Consider the following 21,313-nt stretch of genomic DNA (forward strand, 5'->3'; position numbering starts at 1 on the left):
TTTGAATAGATAGGTTTTATTAAGTACAAAACAAACAAGCAAAAAATTTGGTCCTACCAAAAGTCACTTAAAATAACTAGAATATGTTTAATAGGGATATATTTAACTACTTCCGTCAGTACTAAAGGGCAGAAGCAGCACTGAAGATGGTCCTGTGTGATCCTGGCCTTTTACTATTCATGCCCCTGGGTCATACTTTCTTCTTGGCTGAACTTACTAACCCACTTTTAATCAGTCCTACATGACAAAAAGGATGGGCATCACACGGGAAATAGTTTCTGCCATTCTTGTGCTCTCTGCTTCTCTCAGTGTAGCTCCCACGGTAAAGCAGCACTGTGCTATGGTGAGCAAGGTTAGATACACACTCACCCAGGCAATCCCTCAGAAGAGCCTGCAGCCTTGGCTGCCCTTTCGGGAGGAATGTCACTCAACTGCACTAGATTCTGACTCATAGAAACCTCAAGATAATGATGATTATGACATAAAGCTGCTAAGTCATGAGGTAATTTGTTATACTTCCATAGAAAAGGAATATAAAAAATGTCCAGCAGAAGTCTAGAAAACATAAAGATATGGGAAAAGATGTGCAAATGTCTCAATTAAAAGTCCTAGGTGATGGAGAGGTGGCTCAAGTGTAAAGAGCAATAGCTGCTTCTCCAGAGGACCTAGGGTCAATCCACAGCACCCACATAGTGGCTCACAACCACCCAGGGGATCTGACTCCCTCATGTGACCTATACAGGGATGGATGCATAGACACACATGAAGGGAAAACACTGATATAGACAAAGTAAAATAAATTTTAAAGTGAGTCTAAGCAAATTAAGCGTGGATGAGAGAGTGGAGGGGCAAGGACACTGCTCTACATCCCAATGGGCACTTTAGGAAGCACCGAAGTGATGTCCAGTGAAGAGTAAGTGAGCGCAGTACCACGAGCCAGTGCCAACTCCTGTGCACTCTGCACTCCACAGGAAGGGAAGCAGGAAGTGCTAACCTCCTCTCTCCTGTGACTCAGATGAAGTGAGTTACAAGCTTCAGCAGGGTGTGGGCTAGAGATTAGGATGGCCAAAGGCAGAAATGGTCTCAGGAGTTGGTGCCCAAGACAAGCAGAGTCAGACTTCCTGAACACCAACTCTCCTCCTTTCCCTTCCTTGGCCCCAGAGACTAAACCCCATGTTCCCCAACAATTCCTTTTGCCACCTGCAGCTCCTAAATTGTTCCCTGTCTAACTCCAGTTAAAATAAGTGGAGCTCCACAGCCATCCATTAGACTGAGTACAGGGTCCCCAATGAAGGAACTAGAGAAAGGACCAAAGGAGCTGAAGGGTTTGCAGCCCCTTAGGATGAACAACAATATGAATTAACTAGTACCCTCAGAGCTCCCAGGGACTCAACCACCAACCAAGGACTATACATGGTGGGACTGATTGTTCTGGCAGCATGTGTATAGTAGAGGATTGCAAAGTTGATCATCAATGGGAGGAGAGGCTGTAGGGGAATGCCAGGGCCAATAAGTGGGAGAGGGTGGGGTGGCAAGCATGGGGAGGGGGAAGGCAACAGGGGTTTGTTCTTGTTGTTTTTGTTTGTTTGTTTGTTTGTGTTTTGGAGGGGAAACTGGGAAAGGAGAAATCATATGACATGTAAATAAAGAAAATATCTAATAAAAAAAAAACAAAAACAAACAAACAAAAATAAGTGGAGCTCATATGCCACAATGGGTCTCGCTGCTTTCTGGAAAATCTAGAGGAAAATCATTTCCCTACCCCTTCCCGTTTCTGTCCCTAGGCTCACAGCTTGCATCCAGCCTGCAAGTCAGGTTCCCCATCACCCTCACCCCTGAGTCTCCTTCTTGTCACTCACTTTTTAAAATCCTTGTGATTATATTAGGCCCATTCAAGAAACTCACTTGAAAGCCAGATGATTAGCAAATTTGATTCCTGCCATGTAACCTAACATAGTCACAAATTTGAAGTTTAGGATGGTGTTTTAGTTAGGGTTTCTATTGATGGGACAAAACACTATGACCAAAAGGCAGGTTTATTTGGCTTACACTTCCATATTGATGTTCATCATTGAAGTAAATCAGGATAGGAACTCAAACAAGGCAGGTGCTGATGCAGAGCCCATGGCAGGTTGCGGCTTCCTGGGCTTGCTTCCCATGGCTTGTTCAGCCTGCTTTCTTATAGACTCTAGGACCACAAGTCCAGGGATGGCCCCAAACAAATTGGGCTGGGCCCTCCTCCATCAATTACTTATTTAAAAAATGCCTTATAGTAGATTATATGAAAGCATTTTTCTCAGTTGAGGCTCCTTCCTTTCAGATGACTCTAGCTTGTGTCAAGTTGGCATAAGACTAGCCACCACAGTGGGGATATCTGGAGGGCTGTTATTCCTGCCCGCCACAGGATGCAACAGTGAGAATACAGTCTAAAAGTGGCTGGCCAATGTTGAAAACAGAGAAGTAAACATCTCTTTGGGTGCCCACTCACAACTTTTATGTGGACTTTCTAGAGCAGTGCTTCTCATCTTGTAACCCCTTTGTGAGTTAAGGACCCTTTCATAAGAGTTGCCTAGGACACAGAAAACACAGATATTTACATTACAATTCATAACAATAGCAAAATTACAGTTATGAAGTAGCAAAAAGAATAGTATTATGGTTGGGAGTGGTCACTACAACATGAGGAACTGTACTAAAGGGTCACAGCATTGGGAAGGTTGAGAACCGCTGCTCTAGATTAAGGACTATCCCTGCATTCATTTCCCAATGCGAATGGTAACAAATGATCACAATCTAACTGGCTTAAAACAACACACACTTAACATTTCCTAATCAAAAAACAGTAAGAAGGCTCCTTCTATTAAGTGTTCTGATTGCTTTTGAGGTCTAACTCTTCTAGCTGCACTGATACTTGGAAACAAGGAATTACAGAGCCAGACTAAGTACTGCATCTAAGGCTGGAGCAGAATATGTTTTCTTATGGAGAAAGAGAGTGTGGAGAAGAGTGGATCACAGATGCCCAGGTTCAGAGCTTTGGTAGATTGACTATGTGATGGTTCTTACTTTTCATTGTCTGTACATCTGCCTTCTGACGTCACTTTGCAGTGTATCTGTTGACCACATGACTTACTTAGACAATCCAATGGGATGTTATCAAATATGTAGGCAGAAGCCTAAGGCCACTGTGTATTCCCGTTTACTGTTCTTGTTCCTTAGCCTTTACTATGTGAATATGTTCCCATAGTCTTCTGTAGGGTTAAGACCTGGAGAACAAAGTTGATTCATCCAAGTAGTCTTAACAGAGCACATCTGAGCCACTAAAACCTCCAGACATGTCACCAGAGTCCTACTAAGGTTTGAAAACCTGCACTACCCTATTGTTGATACGAATACATGTATGAGCCCTGCAGAGATCAGTTGGACCTTCCTGAGGTTTTGAGGTTGTTTGGGAGGGGGCATCTACGGTAGCAATGGGAAGCTGTTGATAGGCATGTTCATATATTTGGTCCAGCAGTGTTTTGAATAAAGGCTATACATGTATCTCTTGAACACCGACATTTAGCAGCAGGTACTCTGTGGCAGGTATCTAGTTATCAAGAAGGCAAATGCAAAAGAAGCAAAGTCCTAGAACTCATGAGCTTACATATTAGAAACAGAAACTGACCAAAGGTATTTGACATGTGTGGTGGTGAACTATGTTATGGAGGAAAATAGCAACCAACATTGTGATAGGTGGTGGGTGGGTGGTCAGTGATAAGACAGTGTTTCAGCAGAGACTGATGGATACAAGATGACACACACCTCTAATGAGAATCACACTGAGCAGAGGGACAGGCAGGTGCACAAGCCCTCCTCCCAAAGGGGCACTGGAGACGCTTTCATCTCAAAGAGCACCAGGCAGGCCGCCGTGGCCGGACCAGTGTTCATAAGTGGAGAAAAGTCAAGGACTCAGACTTGTGGCATGCTGTTGGTTTTCACCCTGAAACCCTAAGGTTGCTTTTTTCCTATTTTAACTTTTATTTACTGTAAAATGTATGTAAAGCAAACTGAAAACTGCAGACATTTTAAATGCAGAGTCCCATGACATCTATTCTGTTTCCTGTGTTCGCTTCATTGTGCAGTTGTTACTGTTTCTAACTGCTCATCATCCCACACAGAAGTTCTGTTAGTGTCATGGCTGCCCACCTCACGGAGAATGAATGACCCTCCCTTTGCCTATCCAACACACCACACACAGTGTTTGTCACACTTTGGTCTGTCTTATTTCACCTCAAACTCAGGGCATACCTGTGCTGTCACGTACATGAGAAATTCATTGCTTTCCATGGTTGAATGAAGTTCTATTACCCCACATATCACATGATGTTTGTCCATACATCTGTGTATTGGAAGGTGGCTGGCTTGCTTCTTGTTTAAGTGAGTAATCCTAGGACAAATACTGGAATCTGAGTCTACTTTTGGTTGTTTTGGATATAGGAAAAAAGAATGGGATTTTGGGGTCCTGTGGGCCTCTGGATGGCTCTGACGAGGAGGGCACAATCTGCCTTAGACAGGGAGATGATCAGTCAGGCTGCAATACTGTAGGATAACAGCAGAGCAGGGAAAGTTACTCTGCAGGGGAATGCTTGAAAGAGACCCATGGATAACACAGATGCTTTCAGGTTGTTCAGAACAAGTGACCTTGGATGAAGAGTAACAGGAAAAAAAAGTCACAGAAGTCAACGGAAGAGTGGAGGACTTTCGAATGCCATCAAGACGATTTGTTTTGGGTAAGTATCCTTTACAAATGCTATTTCTGCTTCTATACCTAGCTAAATGCTGATGACCACGCTCTGTTCTCAGTGAACACATGTGATATGGGACAAAGTCTTCGAACCGTAGATGAGATATTAGCCCCCAAACAAACCTTCAGTTCCACAGGATATGCATGGACTGCTTATTATGATCCAGGCACTATTCTGAGCAGTCCCCAAGCCTTATCTCAGTCTATTGTTAAAAATTATAAATCAGGCTTTATCATTCTTAAATTGTAGCTGAGCAAACTATCTAGGAGGGCAAATGCCCAAAGGATGATGGCACAATCTGAAAGGGTAGGCTACAATGTCAAAGCCACACTGGCCCCAAGCTTATGGGCACAAGGGCTGCTTTATTCTTTTTAAATGAATGCCAGCAAGAAAAAGGCCTGATGAGCCAGGGGCCTTGGAGGGAAGTACTCCTCCTGATAAGGTCTGCAATCGTTCTTTGGACTCCTCTCTCAAGAGGTGGCGAATCTGAAATGTGCTGGTTCCCACTTTTGCAGGTTGGCATCCTACCAGATAACTGTTCAAGATAACCGATCTGATGCATGGCTTGAATATTTATGTTCCTTGGTAGTTTTACAGAATTGCATTGCATTTGGGAGATAGGTGGAAAGAAGAAATTTGTTTCCTGAAAGCTCGTCCTTGCAAACCTAAAATACTGCAAACCATGTTAGAAGTATTGTTTATTATTTTACACACAATGCAAAGCCGATGCTGAGTATGACAGGGATGCAGGCTGTGTTTTTCACTAAGTAGAAAGAAGAGGGGAAAAGCTAGAATTTGCACAGCAAGCAAGCTCCTGCTCTAAAGTACTCATTCTCATCGTTTCCAATGAAAGGAACTTACTTTACAAGATCATTATCTGTTTCAAAAGAGCCTTTGCAATCTGCTTATCATGATGTCAAAGGACTTCAAGGATCAGACTGAGAAGCTTGTCTGAGTCCCTGCTCAAAGAACACATTAACATCCTGAGTGATGCACACAAGTGTATTGTATACACCAACCGCTCTGCTCAGAGAACTCATCCATCTTGCAGTGCAGATCACTGAAAGCCAAGTGCATTCACCACATATGGACTGGGGACTAACTGGAGTGGCTGTGGCACTATGGTCTGGAGGTGGAATGAACATAGGAACCTGGGTAGGACATCCCTGCTCTTGTGAGCTACCTGCACATAGCTCACCAGCATTTCTTCCTGCCTGTCTCTTGCCTTGTCATGAGGACTCAGTCACCAAGTGATTGTATGAGGTAGACAATCTGACTCTACTGGGACCACTTACTGTGGGCAGGCTGTGGCTGCTCTTCTGCAGGGAGATTGAGATGTCAGGGTTAACCTGTGCTGCAGTGCAGCATAACTGATTCTTGAGGAAGCCACAATCTCTGTCTAACAAGTTTAGTGTTAAACATTTACCTTCAAAAACCCAGAGTTCTCAGTCTTCATACCGAACATTACTTTCCCGTGACTTCCCACTGCCCACAATTGCTTTGAGTGTGAAAAAACATCAGACACAGCCCTGTGCACTTTGCGTCCACTTACGACCCTTTCAAACAAAGACTTTCATTCTTCACCTGCCTGAGTCCTTCGTACCTTCCAAACCCAGCTCTAATCTCATCTGTGAAACCTTCCAAGTGGAAGTGGAAGGTCCTCTCTACATTGACATTATTCCCAATGCCAATTCTACCATGTCAGGGTCATACACTTCCCCACAAACCCGTCTTAGATGTCTTTGTCCCCAGGGGCAAACACGAGACTCAGCCTCCATAATTGGAGGTAGCTTGAGCATGAGGAAGACTGGCAAAGCAGACAGGGCATGGGGAGGCAGAGCAAAGGCCATTGCTCTCACAGTGGCTTCCATGTGCTTCTAGAAAGCAGCAAAGACTCTGCTTCCAGCTATTCTACAGAGGGCCCAGTGTTAGCCTTAAACCCTTCCTACTGAGGCTGTCAGCTGTGTCCTGCTTCCCAAAAAGTTCTGGCCCTCAGACCTCTTCAAGGACTTTCTACCATGTTACATCTAATACTGTGTGACTCAGCACTGGACGTGTCACACATCTGACTGACACATATCCACTGTTTAATTACTAGAATAAAAATCCCACAGACCAGGGACCATTTGGACAACAGGTCTGGAGTTTGGGAAGTCTAGAGTCTTTCATCTAGACTGTCAGAGCTGCTTGCGAGTTCATGTGGAGCACTTCCCTGCTGTGTCTTCACCTGATATCATAGAAGATTCAAGCTTGCTCTTCTGGGGCCTCTGCCACATAAGTTGTGCCCCAAAGCCTGCACCCCTTTCATGGTGCTGGTTGTTTCCACATACAAATTTTGGGGAGACATGAATAGTGAGCATACATTTTCCCTCCTAACACCCTGAAAGGCAAGTCCACACCCAGACCTCTCTCTCAAGCAGCTGTTACCACAGTTCTGAGCTGTTTGGGCACTTCAGAGTTGATGTCAGAAATTTTCATCCAAACCAGTTTTGGAGGGTAGGAAGAAGTACCAGTGGTGTCAGCCCACAGTACAGACTGGGATAGCCTCAGACAAGTAAGGCAGACTGGGATAGCCCCAGATAAGTAAGACACAAAGCCTTTTCTGAGATTGGTACATAGTCACTAAGTGGAAAGTGGGAAAACACATGTAGAGAAATAATGAAAACATGAAGACACAGGAAAGCTCTAGAAACTGGGACCCACTCACCACAGGAGACAGTTTTTCCAAAGAGCTGCCTTAGTTCTAACCTTCGAAGGTGTGATGGGGTTACCAGTGACCTTCCAGGTTCATAAGTGCTAAATACAGCTTTTGATCTAACTAGGAAGCTTTCCCACCAAATGTTTTCCTTGATCTGACTAGATTCACTTTACCACTGAGAAAAATTATCCACAAATTAGGCAGTTATGCCATTGGGTTAGCTGCATTTGATTGCTAACTTGAATGGATTATGAAAAGCCCAGAGCATCAGCAAAGACCACCTTTGCTAGGGTGTTTCCTAGGATGAACTGTGTGAGTGAGGCCTACCCTGAACATGGGCTGCCCTGTCACTTGGGTGGGAGTCCAGGCAGCGTAAAAAGAGGGAAAGGGAGAAAGTGAGCTGAGGGCCAGCATCACTTCCCTCCTCCTAGGTCTACCCAGATGTGAGACAGCCGCTTCCCATCTCTGCTGCCACAGAGATGGTCTATGCCTGCCTCTGTATCATGAGGGAGGCCGGTGTACCTCTTAACGACAGCTACCCTCACTCTGCGTCCCACTCACCAGAGTCACAACAGAATAGCAGAACAACCACAACAGCCAGTCCAAAACTTACATAAAGGTCCAGGCCACTTTCACTGCTTCCATCTCTAATATCAAGTTCAGTGCCCAGATAATATACTCACTGAAGATGGGAACATGGGCCGTCAGGAGGCAACTGCATGCTGTGTGTATGAGCACTTCAGGCTCCAGAGCCCGACTCTTTGCTCTGGAACTCATCCGCCTCCCTAGCTCTGGACATCTGTCATTGCTTTTGTCTCAGCTTCACCACTCTTTCTCCTCTGCCCCAGTGGGGCAAAGGAGAAGGTATGTGTGAGCATATGAGCATGTGCACTCAATCTCACTGTAGGCACCTCCTTGTCATTGTGCACAGGAATGCTGAGGACACTTTTTGTAGTACTCAGGTGCCCTCCCCCAGGCTACAGTAATGACACAAGCATTGCAAGCCTCAAGGCTAGGCACAACGTAGAGGCTCATGAAATGGTAGCTGCTATTATCATTATTAAGGCACAATTAGTCCCTTGATGCACGCAATTCTCCTTTGTATGCCCAGTTCCAACCCTCGGGAGGAGGAAAATTATCATTGCTGATTGCACAATTAGGGGTTCAAGTGAAATGAGAGCTAATTGTTCAGCATCATCTTGGCTGATGATGCTTTCAATGGTACTCAGACAGGCACACGAAAGGCATCACAAACATATTCTACACAGTTTCCACAGACATGATCCACACTAGTTCAGCAGTGTCCAACCAAACGCAGCCCGGAAGGAAGCGTGGAGTAATAGCTATCCATCCAGTCTGTGCAACTCAAATGTGTCCTAACTGATCTGCAAAAGAAACAGATGAGATGCACCATGGAAGACAGCAGTGCACATGACATTACATGTGCTGTGGTCTTCATTGTCTATGACACCAATTTAACACTCCGGCAATAAAGAACACAGTCTTGCATGGTTTAAAGTGGAAAGAAAAAAGGAAAGGAAAAAGGAAAGGAACTGGAAAAAACGTCTTGGGAGTGGAAAGAGACTAAGGAGGAACACACCCTCATGTGCTCCTAACACGGTTAGCTGATCTGTTTGAAATTAGACCCACTTTCAACTGTTTTAACTTAATTATTAAGCCATTTCTTAACCTCATGAACGAAGTTTTCATGTGCTTTCAAATCTGGCCCTGAACTAATAGCCTCTTTCACTTCAGTGGTTTTGGAAATGAATGTTAGATGAGAAGAAAAGCATTTAAACAGTGTTTGTCTAAGGGCCAAAGCTCTGAAAACACAGCATAGTTTGTACACAAAATTCAGTTCATCTGATGGTCTTGCTGGCCTCTTGTCAGGTAATGAAGCAAGCATGCCACCCTAAAATGCCTGCTTTCTTACCAAGAGTGGCTACAGGATTGAAGCTGAGCTGCCCCGCTTATCTGAGTGACACCCATGCCATAGTGTTGCACGTAGAGGTCAGAGGACAACTTGCAGGTACTGGTTCTCTCCACCCATCATGTGTGTCTTCCAGATCTAACTTGGGTGCTTTTACTCACTGAGCTGTCTCACCGGCCCTCCTGTGGTTTGCATTAATGTCATTCTCATTATAGTCTCTTAGGGTGACTAGCTTTCCTCTGCCATTTTGTAAGAAGTCAATGGTTAATGGATATATTAGAAATTATAGACTAGTGTGTACTTTCTATTGTCAGTTACAGGAAGATCATGCCTTGGAGTAAATCACAATAATGCTACTGGTACTGCTGCTAGTAATGGGCCAATATTTACCATGCTAAGCCTCTTCTGTTATATCCTGTAAAGCAGGTGTTCCTGTGGGTCTCATAAGCAGAGGCCTGGGCTGACTTTGTCCAAGTTCATACTGTTTGTAAGAGGTAGAACGTGGATGTAAACCCAGTTTATCAGAATCCTGAATGCATGCTCTGAATTGCTATACTGTACTGTATATCAAAAGCCAATGTAAGTAAAGTGCTTTGAAGAACTCTACAGTCAAAATAAAGGCCAGGAAAGTGCTGTTATGCTTCTAACTTCCTATGTCCACTCTGACCATGTTCACAGTATTACTTTAATCCTCCCTGAATGAGGTAATAACTGCACTCTCTAGAGACACTGTGATTCAAGGAAGTGAGCAGTACAGTATTGCGGGAACTGTCACTGTAATTTGACCCAAACCTGCCAGACCACAAGCTCTCCTGGCCTTTCACAAGTAGCTCACCTCTTTCTTAAACCAACTATACCACCAGGAGAGAACTCAACAAAAGAATAAATCTTGGCAATAAGACCAAATGATTGTCATCTTAAAATTCAGGAGGAAATGTTTCTGCTAGGCATGGCCCAGCTGACTTCTTACATACTGAAGAGAGAACTGGTCAGATCAAGTGCGTTGAGTAGGATGAGTCACACAAGCCTCCAAGGGGACGGCCATCAGCAGCTCTGCTTCTCATAGTGCAGGGCCTAGTGCTGCTGTGATTGAGTACGCAAAAAGTGATTAGTCCCACCCACGTCCTCATCATTTTCTGCCTCTCCTTCCTTCTCTTCTTGGATCCAGTGAACCATAGTCTGTTAAATAAAGAGGAATTCTTGACCATAAGCTATTAAATAATACTCTTACAATATAAAGAGACTGGAGCTGGGCTTTAACTTGGTTGGCACACCTGGATGGCCTATAGCAAAGCCATAAGATGACATGGTTATGAGTGACCTGGAACATCACTGATGGCACAGTTGTCATGCAAAGCTGTACAACGACTCCTCAAAAAACCAGAAGTTAAGTTACTATGGCATCTAGAGCAGGGACTTAGGCAGACATCTGGGCACCATGTTGCCAGCAAGCACTTGGTGGCAGCACTTCAAATGTGTTCAGATGGAAGACTGAGCAGAGGAAATGTCGTGGAGTAGTACCCAGCATGTAATGACACAATGAAATGTCGCCCAGCCTTTGGGGGAGGCACAATATGGATGAAATTTGAGGGCATCATGCAAGTCACAAAAAGGCAAAGGTACTTTCATCAATTACCTCCAGTAGGTAAAGTCATGGACAAAGAGCTCATAAATTGCCAAGGATTAACAGAGGGGTGGGAGGGAAGTTACTGTTTGATAAGTACAGAGTTATGGTTTTTACAACATTAACAAGAGCCCTGAAGACTGTTTGCTGAACAATGACACTATTAAAATGCTTACAATGGAAAATTTATTCATATTCAGTCTCCCTTTCTCCTTCCTTCTTTCCTTTCTTCCTTCTTTTTTTATATATATCCATCATCATCCATCCATCCCTCCATCCCTCCATTCCTCCATCCATCCATCCATCCATCCATCCATCCATCCATCCATCCATCCATCCATTGCTAGACGCTAAAACTAGAGTCTCCTGCATAATAGGAAAAGGTTCAACCACAGAGCTACACCCCCAGCCTTATTTTTATTTTTTGAGATAGGGTCTTAATAAGACATCCAGGCTGGCCCTGAATATATTACATAGTCCACACAGGCCTTGAACTTATGATCCTCTTGTCTCAGTCTCCTGAGTAGCTGGGATTACAAGCCTGTGCCACCAGGTCTGGTCAAACTGCAAATTAAAACAAACAAACATACATACAAGCAAACAAACATGTATTTATGTACATGGTGTTTTGCCTGCATATATGTCCATGCATTAGGTATATGCCTGGTACTTCCGGAGCACAGAAGAGGCTATCAGATCTCCTAGTACTGTAGTTACTGATGGTGGTCTACTACATGGTCAAATGATATCGCCTCTCCTCGTTACCCTTCCAAAACAAAAACAAAACAAAAAACAAACCCCGTTTCCTCCCTCCCCCTCTCCCTGCTCACCATCCCACCCTCTCCCTCTTCTTGGCCCTGGTATTCCCCTACACTGGGGCATAAACCTTCTTCTTGAATTTCTTGTGGTTTGTGGATTGTATTTTGGGTATTCTGAGCTTCTGACTAATACCACTTATCAGAGAGTATATGCCATGTGTGTTCTTTTGTGATTGGGTTACCTCACTCAGGATGATATTCTCCAGATCCATCCATTTCCCTAAGAATTTCATAAATTCATTGTTTTTAATAGCTGAGTAGTACTCCATTGTGTAGATGTACCATGTTTTCTGTATCCATTCCTCTATTGAGGGACATTTGGGTTGTTTCCAGTTTCTGGCTATTATAAATAAGGCTGCTATGAACATAGTAGAGCATGTATCCTTATTACATGTTGGAGCATCTTCTGGGTACATGTCTAGGAGTGGTATATCTGGGTCCTCTGGTAGTACTATGCTCAATTTCCTAAAGGAACTGCCAAACTGATTTCCAGAGTGGTTGTATCAGCTTGCAATTCCAGCAGCAATGAAGGGGTGTTTCTCTTTCTCCACAACCTGGTCAGCAGCTGCTGTCACCTGAATTTTTCATCTTAGCCATTCTGACTAGTGTGAGGTGGAATCTCAGGGTTGTTTTAATTTGTATTTCCCTATGACCAAGGATGTTGAATATTTCTTTAGTTGCTTCTCAGCCATTCAGTATTCCTCAGTTGAGAATTCTTTGTTTAGCTCTGTACCCCATTTTTTAATAGGTTTATTTGATTCTCTTGGGTCTAACTTCTTGGAGTTCTTTGTATATATTGGATATTAGCCCTCTATTGGATATAGGATTGGTAAAAGCAAGAAAGTAATCTTCCAACAAAACTAAAAGAAGATAGCCACATGAACAGAATTCCAACTTTAACAACAAAAATAACAGAAAGCAACAATTTCTTTTCCTTAATGTCTATAAATATCAATGGACTCAATTCCTCAATAAAAAGATACAGGCTATCAGACTGAGTACGTAAACAGGACCCAACATTTTGTTACATTCAGGAAACCCACCTCAGTGACAAAGACAGACACTACCTCAGAATAAAAGGCTGGAAAACAATTTTCCAAGCATATGGTTCCAAGAAACAAGCTGGAGTAATCATTCTAATATCAAATAAAATTGATTTTCACCCTAAAATGATCAAAAAAGGTAAGGAAGGACTCTTCATACTCATCAAAGGTAAGACCTACCAAGATGAACTCTCAGTTCTGAACCTCTATGCTCCAAATGCAAGAGGATCTACATTCATAAAAGAAACTTTGCTAAAGCTCAAAGCACACATTGCACCACACACAATAATAGTGGGAGACTTCAACACCCCACTCTCAGCAATAGACAGGTCATGGAAACAGAAACTAAACAAAGACATAGTGAGACTAACAGAAGTTATGAAACAAATGGATTTAACAGATATCTATAGAACTTTTTATCCTAAAACAAAAGGATATAATTTCCTCTCAGCACCTCATGGTACCTTCTCCAAAATTGACTATATAATCGGTCACAAATCAGGCCTCAGCAGAATAAGAAGATTGAAATAATTCCTTGCATCCTATCAGATCACCATGGACTAAGGCTGCTCCTCAATAATAACATAAACAATAGAATGCCCACATACATGTGGAAGCTTAACAACACTCTACTCAATGATAACTTGGTCAAGGAAGAAATAAAGAAAGAAATTAAAGACTTTCTAGAGTTTAATGAAAATGAAGCCACAACATATCCAAACTTATGGGACACAATGAAAGCAGCCCTAAGAGGAAAACTCATACCTCTAAGTGGTTCTTCTCTTTTCATGACTAGGAGTAAGTTATTTATTAGTCTACTGATATTTTGGTTCCTTATCTGTGAAATCTAAATGGTAACAGTAGCCTATCACAAGGGTGATATGAATACGTGTCAGTTAGCATGCCACTTGGTCCATGGTAATCACTCCCTAAATGCTGGTTTGAGACTGTAGAAGAAGGATTTTAGAATTTAACCAATAGAAAAAGATCATTATTTTGAGATTTGTAATATGATTAAGGTTTTAAAAGGATTTTTTTTTCAGTGCTGGGGATGTAGCTTAGTAGGCTGAAGGGCCTAGAGTACCAGAGGCTCTGAATTCAATTCCTAGAACTAGTTAAAATGAGCTGCTGAAGGTAAACATGACTGAAATTCTATATATTCCAAATATTCCATAGCTGGAATCTGGGGGATCGGGACTCAGAGCTCCATGTTTAGCCTTGGCCAGTTGCCGCGTGGGCTACAATAGACTCTGTCCCAGAATGACAAAAGAAAAGTTAGACCCTAAATATAACCTCTTTAGGGTTATTTACTGATATGTTTCTAGATAAAATAATAAATGGAATTCCCATACAAATAATTAGGGTAGGAGATAAGTGGGCAGTTAAGAACACAGATGACACAAGATTGGCTGTGAGGTGACAACTGTTCCATGTGGGAATCGTGGGCATGTGGGATGACGATGTTCTGCTACTACTGTCTGAGGTGCTCAAAACTCCCTCTGGGCAGACTGTGTTATTAAAGCAAAATGACCTCTTGGATGATGAGTCAGATAACTTTTCACTCTATTGAAGGGTTGTGGATGTGCACACTTAACTATGCCTGTCTTCCCACAGGTTTCCTTGTTTCTTGAGTCAGCATCCCCCTGTGTAGTCCAGGCTGGCCTTGAACTTACTGTGATCCTCTTGCATCATCTACGTTCTCAATCTATTTCTTAAGTTATGAGTGGCATTTGTCTCCCATCTTCCCTAAGACTAATTGTGCCTCTACTTTTCTCTCCTCCTACACCTCTAATAGAGCTAGAGAGAGGAGGATCGACAGTCTATGACGTTTTTAACTGTCTCACTTGTGCACACCTCTGTGCCTAGCTTCTGAGGAAACTGAAGAGGAGAACTAGGACAGGCTGGACCCTGCCTGGAAATAAAACTTATAAAGGTAGGAATTACATGGTAGAAACTTTGCATCACATGGCCCCGGGTCCAGTTCACAGTACTTCAAAGAAGAGGGGGAAGAAGTTTCTCTTTGCCTTTTTCCATGAAGATGTATTTCTTAGATACAAGCAACTCTATTTTACTATCTAGTCATCATTTAAAATACAAATTCTTGATTTTATTCATATCTATGGAGCTCTAAGTTTTTCCACAGAGTAGCATTGAGTCTACTCTGTCAATCATTGAACAGTAGAGACAGAAGTTTTTTCAGTGTTCACTATGCATAACCATGTTGTATGGAGATAACTAAGGTTTGGGGAGCCTGGTGATATTCAGGCTAACAAGTCGATTAAAGAGACAGGATCCCATAGCACAGACCTCTTATCCTCTTGCCTAGACTACTTCCATAATCAGCTGTCTCTCTTACCAGCTCCAATGAAGGATGTTTGCAGGCCCTGACATGCAATGGAGTAAGCCCAAAGTACAGGACTAAATATCTAGACCATGACCAGAGAGATGGCTTAGTAGTTAAGAACACTTCTTGATTTTTCAGAAGACTTGAGTTTGCATGCTAGCACCCACATTGAGCAGCTTACAACTACCTGCCACTCAAGTTCCAGGGAATCCAGGCTCTCTTCAGGTACTGCATTCACTTGCACATAAACTCATGCAGGCACTCACATGTGTATGAATAAAAAACAATAAACAACTCACTAGAATGGCCATGAAATCAAGAACTAGGCAGAGGCATTTATTATTGAAAATAACTTTTGGCACAGTAACTTCCCTCTGGTCCTTTGGGTTTTTATCCTTTCTGAGATGAGGGTCTTAGCTGTGTAGCCAAGGATGCCCTTGACCTCCTGATCCTTTTGCGGCCCCACCCCAGGGCTGAGATTATAGGCATCATGCTATTCCTGTTCTGTTTTGATTTCTTTACAAAGTGTGTAAGAAGGGATTATTCTAAAAAATAAAAATAAAAAAAACTAAGCAGAAACCTAGGAAGTTGAGATAGTTGCAAATTCTGCTAGGATTAGCTCTGTGGCTTCATCCCTGCCAAAGACAGTGAGAACCCATTATTACGGCTAAAATAACAATAACAAAATGGAGATTTTTTCCTTGAAGTCTCTTCACCCTACTCTTCTTGAATACAGCAAGTTTTGGGGAGAAGATAAAAACCATATGTAATTTGGGTAAGGAAACTTACCAGCTGAACCTAATTCAGCAGCAGGCCTGAATTTATTTTTTTATTAACATTGTGAGGTGGATATTTCATTCTCACAGAACAGGCAGAACTAAAGCTCTAAGCAGTTTATACCCAGGTGCATTGGCAAAGCCAGGTGCAAACCCAGGTCCCTGTGCCCAAACTCCAAACACACAGAGCTAGATGTTTCCCAAACAAATTCCAGACCCTTTCCCTGCTGTCAAAGCTCAACATGCCTGAGATGGTGTTATTACCTCTACTGCCTGCTTGAAAGCCTGAAACTACTATGCTCTCTTCCTGCTTGCTTCAGCACTCCTCCTAAAGAATATAGTGAAGAACATCAAATTCACTGGCAAAGCCTTCTGACCCTGGCATGCTGGGTATATGCCCAAATAACAGTAAAAGAGGAACAACGCCGTAAGGCAGAGCTTAACACAACCCCCACCAGAGTCAGTCCTTGCAGTTTCACCAATGTAGAAGAATCCATTTCTATAAGCCCAGGGAAGCCAGGAGCCACATGACCTCATCGTACCCAGCCCTCTGTGCCATCATGCATAAAGGTGGGCTGGTGACGCTATTTCCTAGGCTGGAAGAAGGGAGAGAGGGGAGAGGAGATGAGTGGACTGCACTTTTAGAAAGCACAAGGTATGCAAGAACAGCAGAAGGGGCCGCTTTCCTTGTTTAGGGATTGTTACTAAACAAGGTTTTAGAACTCAAGTGCTTACAAGAGATGCATGTGTGAGAACCAAGCCAGGCAGGGTCTTTAAAATATTTCTTCCATTTGCTGTTAAATTCTTTCCACTACAGCCACTGAAAATCAACTTCCTAGGCCCAGAGAAACAGCACAGTGATAGAGAGCTTTCCTAGCACCCAGGAGGCTATGAGTCAGAATGTTGGATAAAGAAAAAAAGTCTCTTACAGCACACTCTATGGTTTAGCTATTTTCTTGAAACATATGCAAAGAATAAGCTGACATAATCTAGTTGAATTTCTAGCCATCTGATTTCAATACTAGACTACTGCTACTCTCAGTCTATTTGCCCTAATTTCTAAATAAGATTGAAACAACAAAAACAAAAACAATAACTAATATACCTCCCAAGCTAGTGATTTTGTTTGTCAAGTTTTAACAAGATGGCAGCCTCAAACTGGGTATAGTGGTACATGCCTGTAATCCTAGCAACTTGGGAGGCAAAAGAAGGAGGATTAGGGGTTCAAGCTCATTGTCAGCTACAAAATTAGCTAGTCTATTGTACATGAGACCCTGTCTCAAAAATAACATAAAATAAAATAAAATACTGGTATAAGATAGCTCAGTGGATGAAAGTTTTGAGTTTTTCTATATAACCCGGACAACCTGAGCTTAATTCCTGGATCTCACAGTGGAAGAAGAGAACCAATTCCCCATAGTTGTCCTCTGACCTCCACATGTTCACCTAAATACACACACACACACACACACACACACACACACACACACACACACACACACACACAAAGATAGTCATCATTATCATCATCATGAAGTGTGTATATACAAAAGAAGAAACACGGCATGGTTTTGACACATGCTAATCCATGCTCCTCTGCTGTGGGTCAGACATCATTATGGGCACCCTCTTATGTAACAGCCAAACACAGAAGAGGTACCACTCTTGCTGGATTTGAGATTAGCATCATCTGTGAAGACAGGTAGAGGCACCACGCTTGCCACCATTCCTGAAGGAAAGCTGTACTTCTGTTATTGTAATTAAGATGTCTTTACTATTCATTTGAAGTAAGAACTGCAGAGTAAAATGATCTAGGGCTTGCATGGGAGATACATATCCGTTATCTTTTCCATATGTTGTCATTGCTATATGCTTTTATGGGGGGGGATGTTTAACAATTGCATTGAGGAAAGGATATCAAATGATGCTTAGAAATGTGATACACATTTTCATTTCACACTCCATCGGCTTTTACAACTGTAGCTCAATGAAATGTGTGAGAGAGCCTGGCAAACAGCCATATTTACAGGGGCCAGGTTACTTTTTTTATGGAATGAAAAAAGAAATGTTTAATTTTCACTCCACAGGACTCAAGTATATATGCAGCTCACACTAGCAAGAGGCACCACAACCACATGTATGCCACAGCTTCGTATCTGTTCATCGGTAGGCTTTGACTGTGTTATAGACAGCTTTGTCAGCAGGGAAGCCTTGGGTCCTCTTCACCCTCCCTTCAGGATCAATGAGACTGAACCACACTGGATCTGTTCACCCTTGGTGTTGAATCTCTTACCTGCAAAAATGGCTTTTTTTTTGCCTTCTGGTTCTGCCCTGGAAAAGGAAGCAGTTTATTCCCTTTCTGGGTCTAGCTATCAGCAAGGCACCCCTGTACATCCAGATCTCCAACTGTCAGAGAGGAAGGAGCAAAGCCTTGTGCCTTTTTAAAAGGGGGGCTGGTGCGTGATCACAGATGCAGGGTCGGGGTCACTGAGCTAGCTTCCCAAGCTACCATGTCATTAGCAGCCTGGAGGAAAGGAGCTTGTAACTTACCTTTGTCAAACCTGAGACTTCTCCCTTGGCCAGTGGCTTGCTGATGGACGGTGTATACACTCTGGTTTCTGATACTGGCTGTCCTTTTAAAAAGTGTTTTCCTGATTCATAAATGTCGACTTCAACCATTTTCCCCATGAATGCAGGGTTCTTTGGCACTAAAACCTTAAAACAGATTTTCAGAAATTAGAAGTTTTTAACACAGACTTATTTTACAGTGGTTTTAGGTTCTGACCATCATTAACATCTTACATCAGCATGGTGTGTTTGCCACCATGAATAATGACAAATGGTACGCCACTAACAACTAAGTCCACACTCTATTCAGATGCTCTGGGATCCCACTGCAGAGATATTGCCTGGCTGCTGGAGGATTCGGAGTCCTGGGAAGCAGCAAGGCTTTTCGGAGAGGAGCCAAAGGGCTGCAGATCCAGGGCTGCCATTACTAGATGTCAGCTATCCTGAATGAAGCACAGTAGCAGGAAGCCTGGGCAATTCCCCACAGCCAGCCAACCACTTCTGGACAGGCCTTCCATACCTGGGCCTTGCCTTTGCTGCACAATGAAGGAAACTAATTAGAAAATTATGAATTTTTTTCGTAACTCACACTCATAATACCTTCAAGTTAGTTGTCACTTCAAATGAGTGCGCGCGCGCGCACATGTGTGTGTGTGTGTGTGCTCATGTTTGCAAAAGGGCAGAGGAAGGACATTTCAAACCAACTCTCAGTAAGGGCACTAAATGACTCCTCTGGCTACTGGCTGCCATTCACGCCTGTTGTTGTGAGAAAGGGAATGTATTTGTTAGTCTCCTGAGCCAATCTCTGTTCAGAAGCAGCCACTCTGAAGACTACTTTGGCTGGCTCACAGGGAACTGTCAAATGGCTCTTTCTGTTAGAGCTTGCTGATAAATTGATAGAGGTATATGTTTACCCCAGCAAGCATCTCTTCTTGTTGCTTCTACCTCAGCAAGTGTCTCCTGTTGCTGGGGACTTATAGGTAGTTTGCATTCACTCTGTCCCATCACACGTCAGCTTTTGTACTGTAGCTATTTGTGAACCTCTTCAAGTCAGGGTCCAACGCACACAGACCAGTTCCAAACCATCAATAGTTTGATATTTTCATACAATGTTATTTACGAAAATAAAAGGTATGGCACTGTTTTCAAAGGCTTAGTTATAGAGACAGAAAAAAAGGGGTCAGGGAAGAGCCTGCAGTTGCATAGCCAATGTCCCTAAGAAGCCACTGGTGTTGGTCTTTCTGAGGTTGTGTTTTATGATCACTGCACACAGCACACACAGCTTCATCAAAGGGTAGAGAAAAGGTCACCAGGAGGGTGGCTGGCTCATGGCAACCAGGCCAACTAAAGGAGCGTTAGTATCCGGCCCTTTAAAATAATTTTCATAAAGTAAGAAAATCCCTAGCCTAAGCTATGCCTAGAAATATTGGTGCTATTCCTGGGAATATAAGTCGTCTTGATCAGCTGCCTTGACCTGAATGAAGGGCTCCATGTTGCTTGCTGTACCCACCCCGCCCCCTCGGGTTTTAATAATTGGAAAAAGCCCAACTGCCTTCCACTGGAGGAAACAGCTAATGAGGCATGCTGGTGCCTTTAAAATGAAAGGAAAAGGTTCCCTGCTGAGGCACAAGCCCAGATGGCAAGAGAGAGGCAAGGGAAGAGATGACCAAAATGCATCAGGGTCCTCTGTCCTCCTCAGGGTTGAGCAGAGGGTTGGGCAGCATAGGGAAATGGCTCTTCCTTAGATGGGAACAGGAAGAGGATTGGCTTTAAGGTGAGGTACCGGAGCTCCTTCCTCAGCTCAGCCTTCCCTGGGTACCCAGCAAGTGTGTCTACTTGGTTTAGGAACTATTGCCCGGTTAGATAGTGTTTCATGTGGATGAGCAATAGTGTAGCCCTTTCATTGCTTTCTAACTCAAGTAGTTAGTCCTTTCCCTGGCCCAGCCTCACCTGAAGTGCCCATGTAATACTTAAAAATCCCTGAATTCCAATTCTAGTCATGACCTAGAGCGAGAAAAAAAATCCACTTCTCATCTGATGAGAAAGAACATAAGGAGAGGAAACCCCATCCGACATTAAGGGAAATTAATACGGCTTAGAACCATCTGTGGCCATCCCACACCACTCTGTCTTCTGATCTCGTGTCTTACTTGGACCTTCCAGGGTTCTTCCCAGAGGGAACCACTGTGTGAGTCACTTCTGACATTCTCTCACCTGCTGGGGAGGTGAGGCTCAAGTGCTGACAGAAGTCAGGTCTAAACGGCCCTCAGTGGTAGCCGTGTCTTGTTACTGGGTTGATTTTTTTGGTTCACTTAGATTTTGTATATACATATATTTTTAATTCTACTTTGCTAAAAGGCTGGGGACGAAAGAGAAAGGGTCTATTCTCTGGATTCCCCTCTGAGTGAGGAGTCACTGTGGAGGCCTTGTGAGGTTGAGGCAAGTTCCCTTGGAGGTTTGAGAGGCTACCCAGGGTTGCCCTTCTTGCCAGCCTCTCCTTTCCTTACCTTACCTGCAAGCAAGGAAGAGAGAGCCCCTACAATTCACGCTGACATGCCTGGTATATATATTTTTCCTTCTCCACAGGACTCCCCGCTCCATTCTTGCAGTGGGAGCTTCTGAGTCCCAACTCCCAGAAGTCTGAGGCTGTCCTGTCCTGGACTTGCATGGCCTCCAGTACACACAGTGACACTTACACCCTCTCTGAAGACCCATGCTGCTAGCCTGG

The 21,313-nt window shown here is 43.4% G+C and overlaps 1 protein-coding gene across 2 annotated transcripts in view; it reads right to left on the bottom strand.

Moving 5' to 3' along the window:
• Positions 1-21,313, bottom strand: part of Cdkal1 (CDK5 regulatory subunit associated protein 1 like 1) — a 555,277-nt gene that overhangs the window by 11,049 nt on the left and 522,915 nt on the right. For both annotated transcript variants that reach the window (XM_031358356.1, XM_031358355.1), the window contains exon 15: positions 18,568-18,732. In XM_031358356.1, coding sequence (XP_031214216.1) covers positions 18,568-18,732 — 165 coding nt within the window. The remainder of the gene's footprint in view (positions 1-18,567; positions 18,733-21,313) is intronic.

The sequence above is a fragment of the Mastomys coucha genome, unplaced genomic scaffold, assembly GCF_008632895.1.
Source record: "Mastomys coucha isolate ucsf_1 unplaced genomic scaffold, UCSF_Mcou_1 pScaffold7, whole genome shotgun sequence".
NCBI classification, from domain to species: Eukaryota; Metazoa; Chordata; class Mammalia; order Rodentia; family Muridae; genus Mastomys; species Mastomys coucha.